General features: G+C 43.4%; 1 protein-coding gene across 6 annotated transcripts; it reads left to right on the top strand.

Annotated features, from left to right (window-relative positions):
- Positions 1-552: 552 nt before the first annotated feature.
- Positions 553-11,799, top strand: LOC115593286 (protein CutA homolog). Of its 6 annotated transcripts, none has more exons than XM_030436784.1 (7): positions 808-927; positions 2,761-2,862; positions 3,093-3,241; positions 5,141-5,200; positions 5,962-6,007; positions 6,115-6,164; positions 9,214-11,799. In XM_030436784.1, the coding sequence occupies exons 2-7, from the start codon at positions 2,830-2,832 to the stop codon at positions 9,314-9,316; spliced, it is 441 nt and encodes a 146-aa protein (XP_030292644.1). In that variant the 5' UTR covers positions 808-927; positions 2,761-2,829; the 3' UTR covers positions 9,317-11,799. The 6 variants fall into 6 exon arrangements, with proteins under 6 accessions (XP_030292641.1, XP_030292640.1, XP_030292644.1 ...); XM_030436785.1 differs by lacking the exon at positions 808-927 and adding an exon at positions 1,420-1,655; XM_030436783.1 differs by lacking the exon at positions 808-927 and adding an exon at positions 1,774-1,840.
- Positions 11,800-12,056: the final 257 nt, after the last annotated feature.

The following is a 12,056-nucleotide window of genomic DNA, read 5'->3' as shown; positions in this document are numbered from 1 at the left end:
GATGAATGAATATGAATAAACAGGATACTTTGCACTACTTATCCTAGTTATACATCCTTATACATATGTATAACCTTATATAAGCCTAACCAATATTACATTATTAGACTAATAATTACATACACATTCATATTGACAGTATAATACATTGTGTTTTAATAGTGTCGTATATATCAACCTGTCTGTATCCTTAAATAAAGAATACTATCCTTTGCAAGTGCTGTTTGTATCCTGTGCAATCCATTTGTCTCTGTGCATTAATATTAACAACGTGTTTGTATACTTTCTTTTTTACTATATTCCGGCTGTTATCCTGTGCAGATGTCCTTTTTTTCTGTATGACAGAGATGACAGAATGTGATCTGATGACGTGAGCTCAATAATGCCACAACAAACAGCAGCGGCTCAGACAACTTGTGTTTGCGGTGAAGACACTAAAGCCGATTATGACCCAGGCCTGGGGAGGCGGGGGGAGGGCGTTAGAGGTGGAGCGGCGTTTTGATTGGTCGCCGGCGTGCCAGGAAGTGCGAAGCGGCCAATCGGAGGGCGCGGAGATTCACTACCGCCTTTGACCGTTCGACCTGCGCTACCTGTCAACACAATGCGCTCCTTCCTCAAAGATAATCACTTTTCTGAATGTTTTTTGTCTTCTCCTCCCGCAGAGCCGCTGTTTCGCCGGAGCTAAAGAGCTTGTAAAAATGACGGAACACTAAGTACCTGGGGGAAAAAAAAGTCTGCGCGAGTTTACGAACGAAAGTCCGGCACAGTTTGTCCCTGTTATTATTATCTGCAGCAGCAGCAGCAGCAGCCGGGACTGTGGGAATGACATTTGTTGTCACAAACAGGATGGAGTGTCTGTTCCAGCGATGCCATAAAGAGGCTGCCCTCCACTCTATCTGTCGCTCGGTGCTGCCCGTGTCATGTTTGGTAAGAGCTCGCTGTGATTATCATGGACTTTCATACTCATTTCTCATTATTCAAGAACTTTTAGAAAAAAGTCTCAACATGGAGACTTCGATGTGGGATGTGCTAAATGGTTTATTAATTATATGCTCTTACATATGTGTTGGGTTTTCGTGTATCTTCGTGTGGATGTGTTGCTGTGCCGCGCACAGAGAAAAAAAAAATGGGACAGATTATAAATTGGTCACTGTATCCAAGCCAAGGCCCTATACTCATCTATCTGTGACAGACAGCGCCAAATAATAAGAGGATAAATACTGAATCCAATCCGAACATGGCAATCCTCTCAGAGGGCAGCAGATAATTAAATTGAGCAATAAACTTCGCCTCATCCCGACGTGAAACGACATGAAACAGCCAAATGTCCAAATCATTTCTGACAGATGCAAAACATCAGCCGTGTGTGTGTGTATGTTAGATACGGTGGCCGATAAGGGCAACATAGGGAACCCCTTACACTTAAAATTAAACTGTATGGAGTCTCAATGAAGTTCACCGTTCTCGGTGTTTGAAATTAATTAAAAAAGAAATGTTCATATGTTCTTTACAACACAAAATGAAGCAAATGCTTGTAGCACACATAGCTGCATGAACTAGCTTACACTCAGGGGTTTAAGTACATTTAAAAGTGGGATGCCTAAATGTCCACTGGCTAAAGTATCCATAATAACTACTGGCTAACTCAAAAAAAGGTGAGTAACTGGTATCAAGTTATCGCAATGTTATTTACTTTTAATATTGCTAGCATAACGTTAGCCAGCCAGCGTTGTTTATGTCCCGTTGCTAGGGCGTATCTAAGGTACGGGCTTTATACCGGAGTAGTGAACAACGTTTCCATTGCCTAAGATTTCTATGGGGATTGTAATGACTGCTCCAGGTATTAATCAGACCCTCCCCTCCGTTGTTGCCAGGGAAACGGAGTTGCTGCTTGTGAAAAACTTTAACGTTGTATTTTGATGGCAAAACGCATACAAAATGTGTTTCCTTTGACAAATGACCTTCCGTAATTGTTTTAAGGCTTATTTCGAGTTCCTTTGAACAGAAATAGTCCGTCTTGCGACGTGTTCAGCTATTGCGTTGTTAGCTCACTTAGCATTTGGCTGCTCACAGCTAACTACCTAGCCACAAACTTGCTAGCTCTCCTCCTGCTGGTCTTTTCGGGGCTTTCTCGCTTGTTTAACCAGCACAACATATTTTCTCGTCCTACACTCAAGCCTGTTGTAGCTCAGGTGGACAAAATACTCAAAATCTGCATAGAAATAGGCAAGAGGAGCGGTAGTTAGCTAGCTGTTAGCAACCCGGCTGAGTAGCGATCTTGGGCTGAGCGAGCTAACAGCTAACCAGACTCGCTAAATAGCTTACAGCAGACTTAAACACAACATCGAAATACATTGTTAGTGAACTGCAGTTTAATCAGAGATATTATACAGATTGCCTATAAAGAGCTGAATCTAAAGCACTACCATGACGTGTTCACTGTCATCCGGTCAAGTCCAAGACCACAAGGTAAGTATAGGTCGTTGATAAGCAGCCTTAAAGACTACAATTATAAATAATAATAAATAAAATGAATCATCTATATAACCTTTACTTCTACATATTTCGGTATCATGATGTGGTGGATGATATGGATAAATTGTGGGTTTCGACAGCCCTCAGGACTGGCGGACTTCCCGCGAACGCGCCCTCAAAGTCCGGACGCAGCCGTGGCGTTTGGTTTAATATGACAACAATAAGTGTACAGTAATTAAATGCTCTTAAATTACGTCTACTAAACGATACGTATTGTGTTAACAGAGAGAAGTCCTGGTTGTTGTGGTCGGAGGAGAGCGCTCCCCCTGGATCACTTCCGTGTGGTAACGGAACATGCGGCGCTGCTCTGTTGCATGTGCTTTCGTGGTTTGTGTGACTTCACGTAATTCCTGCATTTTGTGTTTTGTAGCGCGGTTTTTACTCTGTGGTTGTGTTGTGTTCTTAAAAACTGTCAAATTGATGGAAGTTATGTCTTAATTTGCTCCTGTTTTGTCTACTTGCACTGCACTTGTCGGCCACCGTAGTTGAGCAACTTTGCGCATTCAGCCTGTTCAGACGTCCCTAATTGCACCCACATCACACCCACCCTCCTCTAGCTCCTGGTCCTCTGCGTGTCCATGTATCCTGCCCTGTGGTCCATCGGGGTTCAGCTTCGATCAGCCTTCACAGGGAGCTACATACCAGGCCACCACTCTGTCCTGCTGGTCAACAGTCCCAACGAGCAGGCAGCCAAGGACATTGGCAGGTACAGTAGTGGATCACACCCTATGGGGGTGTTGTGCCAGAAAACGACTGCTTGCCAAAAAACGACTGACCCCAACGGGAACGCCCATCGGGGGTGTTACTGCAGTCCACAGCATGACTGCGAGGATATGTTGTATTGAGAAGTAGGCTGTCATTCTGTCATACGCTACAACTTGTCTTTAAATGAACAATCATGAGATGAGTTTTGTCGTTGTTGTTTATGCTGCTGCTGCTGTTGTAAGATAAGGAAGCATGAGGCTGCCTGACAAGGTTACAGGGGGCAGTCACTTTTTGGCAAAGCCTTGCCGAAAAATGACTGCCCCTGTAACTCAGAAGTGCAAAGGGCAATATTCACAGAATTTTCTGGAGTGATAATAGAGGGTAACAGGTGTATGTACACTGAATTTGGTCAGTGTCACCCTTTGCACTTCCTGAGTTACAGGGGGCAGTCTCTTTTTGGCAAGGCTTGCCGAAAAAGTGACTGCCCCTGTAACTCAGGAGTGGGCGTTCCCGTCGGGAGCAGTCATTTGCTGTGGAGAGACCAGTAACACCCCTGATGGGCGTTCCCGTTGGGGTCAGTCGTTTTTTGGCACAACAGGGGAAAGTAACTAAATACATTTACCAAGTACTTTACTTGAGTATTTCTATAGTATTTCACATTTACAGATCTGTATTTATAATGCAATCATACACATCATTCTGTTATATATAAATCATATATTGAGTGATTCTACATTTGGTACTATAAATATATTTTCTTTGCTAATAAGTGCATGGCTGTGACTTGTATTTCTACACAGTGACTCTTTCACCTCTGATCATTCCAGGTTACATCTTCCTGTCTGTGTCACGCTACTAAAGATACAACCTGTGGTTTTATTTGAGATGTAAATGATTAAAGCTTCGAGGAAGTTCATGTCAGCAGAATCGTTCTCATAACAGCGTTGTGAATTCCCCCCGGAGATCAAAAAAGTGTTAAGCAAAGTAGTAGTAAAATGAGAAGATTGATACCGCTCATGTACAGTTAGTAGAAAGTAAGTCCACGTCAACAGCACCTCTAAATCATCAGTTAACACATCATGTAATTGTTAAATCCCTCCCAAAAACATATTTTCACACTTTGGTTTTTGTACAGAATAAACAAAAGATAAAACTTGAATTTCAAGAGTTTTAGAGGTGTTGGTAGGTTGGAGCTAAGGCACCTGTTTCCCCCTTCCCCCAGTTTTTGTGCTAAGCTAAGCTAGCTGGCTGCTGGTTCTAGCTTCATATTTACCACATAAACATGAGATCAATCTTCTTACCTAACTCACTTTAAGAAAGTGAATTCCCTTTCCCAAAAGGTGAATACAAATTAGAACTATTCCTCTAACTTGGTTGCTAATTAAAGTCCTTTCCATCTGTATGGATTTCAAATTACTTAAAGTGATCTAAACAATTGGAAATCAGTCAGCCGGGTGTCAGATTGACTTTTCTGTCTGGAGAGGTGATACAGCCTTGTCAGACCCACAACTGTTAGTAAGCGCTGTGTTTGCACTCTCATCTCCTTTGTTGGCATTTTAGCTGCATGCAAATGAGCTCCATTTACCACGTGTCAAGACGGAAAGAAGCCAAAGTGCCGTTGCCAGAAATGTAAATCACCTCCTTCAGAGACGACGGTTAGAGGGAGGGGGCACAGCTGGGCTGGTGATAAACTGTAATGTCAGCAGAGCAGCAGCAGAAAGCAAAGTTTACTATCTTATTTTGACTTTCCAGCCCTTTTCCAGCACCATAATGAAGGGCTCAGTCATGCTGTAATTGATAAGCAGCTGGTGGCTTGTGTTTAATTTTTCTTTCCTCTCTTTCCATGTCTGCCCCCTCTGTTTTCCATCCACGCTCCCGACCGTTCTGTCTCTTTTTCCAGGGCGATCATGGAGAGGCGGCTGGCAGCCAGCGTTAACATTCTCGCCAGGACCTCCACAATGTAAATCATGTTTGCCCCCCACCTTGACATAACTTTGCATCCATGTGATGCACAAAGACTGCCTTCATTAGCAATGATGTCCTTCACATGAATACAGAAACACACGCAACACAAATCCTTGTTTTCCTCTCACATGCTGAACGGGCTGCATCTGATTGTTCTTATCAGTTCTCCCCATCGCTGTAAGCCTGAACGGCTGTTAGCCTTCAAAGCATGGATTGGCTTTCCTGTTAATGCATAACCACAAAAGGAAAGGGGAATCTCAGGGCATAGAGGAAACGGAGGGTAGCTGAATAGAGCAGGCAGTGTTAAACCTGTTAACTAAACTGAGGTTAAGCCTAAAAATAGAGGATGTGTTTGAATTAGTTGAGGGCGAGGGTGGCGATGGAGGGAGGGAGGCAGAGGTTTTTATGTGTGTGAGAGCAGGTCTGGAATGAATGCGTTCCATTTGAAATCCAGGCCTGTTTAGTCAACGAGTTTAAATGTGTTCTTAGTTTGTGTTTTGCTGTATTTCACAAATCCATGAATAAAGCACTGTGTTTAAAGCAAAGAGTTAGTTTCCCTTTTGACACCGTAAAATCTTGCGAGGAGCAGTCTGACAGTATCGCAGTAAATCACCATGGTTATAATAAATGCCCGGGGAAGGTTTTGGATGTTGTGTTGTTTCAGAAAATCCGTTTTTTTTTTTCTTTTCTCCTGAATTAAAAAGCTCGTCAAGGCCACACAATTCTAAAGTCTTGTGTTCTTTTGGCTTTCTTCAGGTACTATTGGAAAGGCGAAATCCAGGATGCGAGTGAAATCCTGATGGTAAGCCTCCTGAGAAAGTCCTTTTTTTTGCGATCAACATGTAATCAACAGGCGTGTTGGAGCAGAAAAAGCAGAGCTGTTAAGATGAGATGTCACTGTTGTTGCAGCTGGTGAAAACAAAGACCTCCAGGATCCAGCAAGTCATAGAGTATGTGAGGTGAGAGGCGGCTTTACTTAACGCTTATTGTGGTTGTTTGAAAACTGTACGTCACGTTACTGTCATACTGTTGTCACATTGCTCAGCTCCACAACACATTTCCAGAGCTTTGCGGAATCCTCCTAAACAACCGAATGAGGTGGGGACTTGCTGCTGCGACTAAGAGTCATTGAAGGAAGTGGAAGAGGATTTATTTCTATCCACATTCAAAACCAGATACTTCAGTTTTTAATTGTGAAACTGATAGTTTGCTCAGAGTACATTACCTGACAGATCCATCCCCCCTGCAACAGCGACAGATACCATTAGGAGTTAATCAGCAACATTTCTTCTCATTTAGCCGTTTGTCAGCGCAGCATCAGACTGTTAGACTTGTTGGCTGTGCCAAGCTGTTAGAAAGGCATCTCTTTGAACATATAGCGTGCAGACTGCAGGTAATGGATTATTGAATGGAGACAGGACTCATTACAGTGTGATGTTGTGTTGTGGAGATGCATTTTAATGCGCCCAAAAAGTGCTTTAAGAGCTCGCTTTTCCTCCTTTTAGTGCGTGTCTCTGTTTTTTGTACAGGAAGCCTCACTAAGAGGCAAACACTATATAATGGAGAAGACTGGGAATGAAAGCCGAGGTAGAAAATAATTAGTCTAAACTTGCTGCTTCCTCAGGTTACAGTGAGAACGCTCCCCTCATTTGCACTCTGCTTAACTGTTATTTTTTGCAACTTTTGCGCCGACTTTTCCCTTTTACAGCTACAAAACCTTAACAGCAACATAACCCAGTAACCCAAACAGTAACTCAGTGGACTACTGACAGATTTGTGCCCTGGAACGCACCACGACTCTCTGCTCATCAGAATCAAAGTGAAGAGCACCGACTGTCGTGAATCGTTGCAGGAGATTGCCGTCTTCGAGATGAGGACATCTGAAGTGGAGGAGTCGTCTGAACTCATGAGAACTCAACTCGGAAGTATTTTTACGGAGTGGACAAGTTGATTAACGTGCTGTGATTGGGATTTCTAACTTTTTCTCCAGTAATTTGAGCGTAAAACCTAAACCTGGATGTAAGTGCATGACTGTTCTCCGGGAGAGGGCAGCATTTATGGATTCAGCTCAGCCAGCTTCGGCCTGGAACATCTGGCGGACAGCCAGAAGTGGGCATAAACACAGACTACAGCCAACATTACAGCTGGAAAAAAAAGGCTTAGAACCTTTTTATAAATCTCCAGAGACAGAAGTGAAAATGAAAAAGTGGAAACTCTAGGTGTGGTCGAAGCCGCTATCAGAAACGTAAGCCTGGCAGCAAACTGCATTCCAGCTCCTACGGTCTGTGACTAAAGCAGGATTTCATTCAACTGCTCAACCGTCTGGACAAACTGCCAACGGTCAACAGAGCGATCAACAGGTTCAGTGGACTCTTATCGCTGAATACATGGCTCAGCAAAAACCTGCAGTCTCAAAAGGATCAACTGCATTGATGGCTTCAATCTGTTCTGGGGATGTGGGCTCATCTGGGCCGGTGGCTTCCACTCAAGCACATCTGGAGTTTAAAGCACTGATGGAACGCTTTTGACCCAACCTGTGACACGGCAGCCTCGGCAGCGCCAAGACAAAACCTCGCAGCATTAAATGTCCGCATGTTGGAAACCAGCTCATGTACCAGTCTCCGGATTTCTCCCTCCCCTTCACTCTCGCCCGCCTCACCCCTTTAATGTGATTCGCTGAGCTGAGACGGACGCACTGGTAAACGCTGCCATTAAATTCTAGTCTTCTTCCACCTCAACCAAGAACATGCTGGAATGCCAACCTTGCCAATGATGCTGACAAATGGGAGGAAAAAAGGAACTGGATGTGATATTATTGGATGTCTGTAAGCTGCACTGCCCTTCAGAATAACACAGGAGAAGTCTGCCTGGCATCAGAGCAGACAGGTGAGCAGATACCCAGGACCACGCTCTGCTTCTGGACTTTCATCACACTCGGTTTAGTTTTTAACAGATCTCTTTTAGTTAATGATTTAGTTAACCTCGCCCAGCTTCAGTTTTATGTACGAAGCAGGAGCTCAGGTCGAGTTGACATTTAATAATCCTGCACGATAAACCGGATGGGACATTATGACACAGTCCTCGACTTCATTTTCACTCCTCATGACAGGGACAAGGTCGTTTTATGTGGATCAGTACTGACACATTCGACCGCACCCGCTCCCACAAGAACAGATTATGGAAGAGTCCAAATATCTAACTGGAATGTTGTAGATGACACTGGTTTCACTAGATGACTGTGGACTATTGTACCAAGCTAGTGGATTCAAGCCCTAGCATCGTCATCAGAAAATGTGGCCTTTGGCAGGATATATAAAAAAAAATGACCACTGCGATGTTTGTTCGATAAAACATCCGTAGCAAATTCAAAATGCTCGCGTCCTCACTCAGACCGAGACCCTGGATCAGTCCAGGCCTCAGGTCTTTACACTGGCTGTCTGTGTTTCCAAAGAATCAACTTTAAAATCCTGCAGCTGGTTTATAACACACAGACTGGCATTTCTGATCTGCTGCTCTGTTAGGAACCATCCAGACGTTCTCAGATCAGCCGCGACGGGTCCGCTCGCTGTTTTCCTCCCTCGAGTTAAAACTGTACATGTAAAAAAAAAAAAAAAAAAGAAGAAGAGCCGTTCGGGTTTTATGCACCGCATATCTGGAACAAACTCTCTCCAACTCTCAGTTCTTCTAAATCAGGGCTTTAGACTTTTCTGTGTGCCGCTGCATTTTATAAAGTTAAATTTGGGACAATTTATTCATTGTTTTTCCTCCCTGCTCTGAAGCTGCGCTTCCATTTTTATTGTGTCTTTTTATATCGCCTTGTGTTTATTTTATATCTCGCCTTAATGCCTTTATGTCTCACGTAAAGCGCTTTGAATATCCTGCTGTTGAAGGGCGCGACACAAATACATTTGCCTCGCCCAGCAAGGATATGAGTTTGTCGAGACGTGAAGAAATTCTACATCTCATCTGACGTGTTTTTTTTTTTTTCTTTGTGTGTGTCTCTTCAAGGTCTGTCCACCCCTACGCAAACCCAGAAGTCCTCAGCTTCCCGGTGGAGGACGGCAATCTGGCCTACATGAAGTGGATGGATGAAGCCATTCCGGACGACTGATGCACACCATTAAAATCAAAGCCAACCTCTGCAAGGACTGCAGCCCAGCAAGGACGCTGCGCCGTGTGCTCCAGCTGCTTTTTCATAAGGCTTTGGATCGCAGGGTTCAGAACAAAAGTTCAATACACGACATTTCTACAATTGTTTTTGCTCCGACCTTTACGCTGATGGAGTGTTGGGATTTTATATCGGTCTTTAAAGAGCTTTATATCACAGCCATAGAAAATACTCGCTTCTGATTGGCTTGTGGGTGGATTAGCATTGCGTAACAGGACACCTTAAATTAAATATAACCTGGTCAGTTTTAAGTCGCTGCACAAAATGTTAAGCTGTAGGTGACTAAAACAGAACATCTGCTTTGGGCTCTGATCTGCTAAGTTCGATCAAACATATAAAACTGACTCAAACTGATCATAAACTGACCAAAAATAATCGATCATGGCCCGAGACGTGCCTATTTTTAACCCTTTCTCTCCTGCTCTGCCCCCAATTGGCTCTTTTTTTTATATGAATCTCCAGATTTCATAGCGATAGAAATCAAATGGATGTTTCTCAGTTTCTGTGGGGGATATACGTCAGTACCTGGCAACCCAACCCAGAGGCAGAGGTGTGCGGACGCAATCAACTCTCACATCGCTCGCTCAAGCCATCAGCGCCGCTCAGTTTGCTGCTGAAAGTGGATTAAACGGGTCCCAAGTAGAAGAAATGTGCTTCCAAATTTGACTCCACTTGGTGTGAGGCCTTCCAATTTCTTGTTTTGTAAATTTAAGACGGTGACTTTTGCTCACACCTTTTTGTACATTTTGTAAGTTTGTAAAAAAAAAAGTATTCTACTGTAAGTTATGAGTTTAAAACTAGTTACCTATCAGTGTAGGGTTATATTTGTCCAGGAGAGTCTTGATCTTTTTCACAGCCTCATGTTGGCAGATATGTAGAGACCAACTTGCGCATCCATTTTCCAACGCAGCCTTCATTTTTTTATCTTAACGCCTGTACAGTTTCACGGCTGCGTCTTTCACAGTCGTCACACAAATTGTGTTGACAGAATTTGTCTACAGGCAGATGGATAGACATATAAACACCAGGCTAAGTACTCAAAACTGTGATGGTTCCCTCTACGGAAGATTTCCCTAGAACCACATTTTTGTCACGCCCTCACAAGACAAATAACGGGTGGAGGAATCACCGCTCTGACTCATGTATTCTTTACCTACACCTCATTTTGCAGTATTTCTTATGCAGCTCCTGTACAGATAACACTCCGGATCGTATGACACCTGCTCTCCGTTTGGGCTTTTTCCAATGAATTCATTTAGGATCACATAATTCTGGTAGGCAGTCGTAATATTCTCCTCAACACGGGGATGACCAGCTGTTCCTGTAACATTATTTTACTGTATTTTACGTTATGAATTTAAAAGATTATTTTAATGTTTTGAAAAAACACCAGAGAGAGAAATGAGAAACCTGATCAGCGACACTCGGAAGAAACGGGACAACAGGGCGATCGATGTACCTGCCGATCAATACGTTATCGATCCGCCAGGCTTCAGTAGATTTCCATTATTGTTGCGAAAGATGCTCTAAGCGACACACGACTGTTTACCTTGTGTGTGAACAAGAGAGGCGACGCTCTGCTTAAGCTCAGCTAACTAATAAAACATTGCATCTTGTCTAACCTGAAGCAAAGCTACAGAGAACTACTGAGGATAAATCAGCAAACAAATACAGAGAACAAAACTCTGAAGCATTGTACATCTTGACCCGCTTTCTCTCTTGTATTCCTAATGACTTAATTATAAAAAATGCTTTGATAGTTTTTGTTTGAATGTCGGAGAACTGATGCTGATCAGAGCAGCTCTCCCACCTGGATAACACCTCCTTGATCTCCGCAGGAATCAGACTTTAATTGAATGAGAAGAAAACAAACTCATTTTGCTAATCAGCTCTCGAGAGCGCCACAGGTCAGAGTGTCTGGATTGTTTGCAAAATTTTTTAGCAATTGGAGATCCGGTATACGACCGCAGAGCCGGGCTGCGTGATCTCTGCTGCGTGTAAATTCTCTGTTAATTACATTTCAAAAGGAAACAAATCTGCCAGTCGCACCGTGCCACAGTCGAGGTTGTGCAGGTCGGTCATGCGTGCTTCACCTCGTTAAGACAAAAACACACACTGAGCCTCGGTCTGCGGAAAACGTTTCCGGGCACGAGGCCCCCCAACAAAGGAAACTGCAGACGCGGTTCAGCCGGGTGTCGTGTCTGTGGAGCCAAAATAATCCTCCACGCCAGGTCAGGAGATCAGACCGTTTGGTGGCAGCGAGTGTGTGTTTTTGCATTTTTCTATGTGTGTGTGTTTGTGTGTGTGTGGTCCTCGCATCAGTCGGTACAAGCCATGTTTGAAAATGCCAAACGAACTCAAAGGTTCGTGTGAGGAACGACACTGTATGAAATAAAAACTGCAATTCATCATTGCAAAGAAATGAACAAGCGTCCTGCATTTTCTTTCAACTTCCACTAGATGGCGGCATTTCGATAAACATAAAAAACACAAATACAGTTGTTAGATACTCACATGACAATCAAATCGGATTAATTCAGGTTGTGTGTTGTTGTTTTTCTGCTTATTTCTCAGCCTGATGCACTTCTAGTCTGCTGCCACTCCTGTATGTAGAAGTAATGTGAAATCTTTTTTTTTACCCCTGTCATTTCTCTTCTTCTTCATATTAAATCAGGTTCAACCA

This window comes from Sparus aurata, chromosome 12, assembly GCF_900880675.1.
Source record: "Sparus aurata chromosome 12, fSpaAur1.1, whole genome shotgun sequence".
Lineage (NCBI taxonomy): Eukaryota > Metazoa > Chordata > Actinopteri > Spariformes > Sparidae > Sparus > Sparus aurata.
Note: the sequence above shows the minus strand (reverse complement) of the source record. Positions and strands in the feature narration are given on the sequence as shown.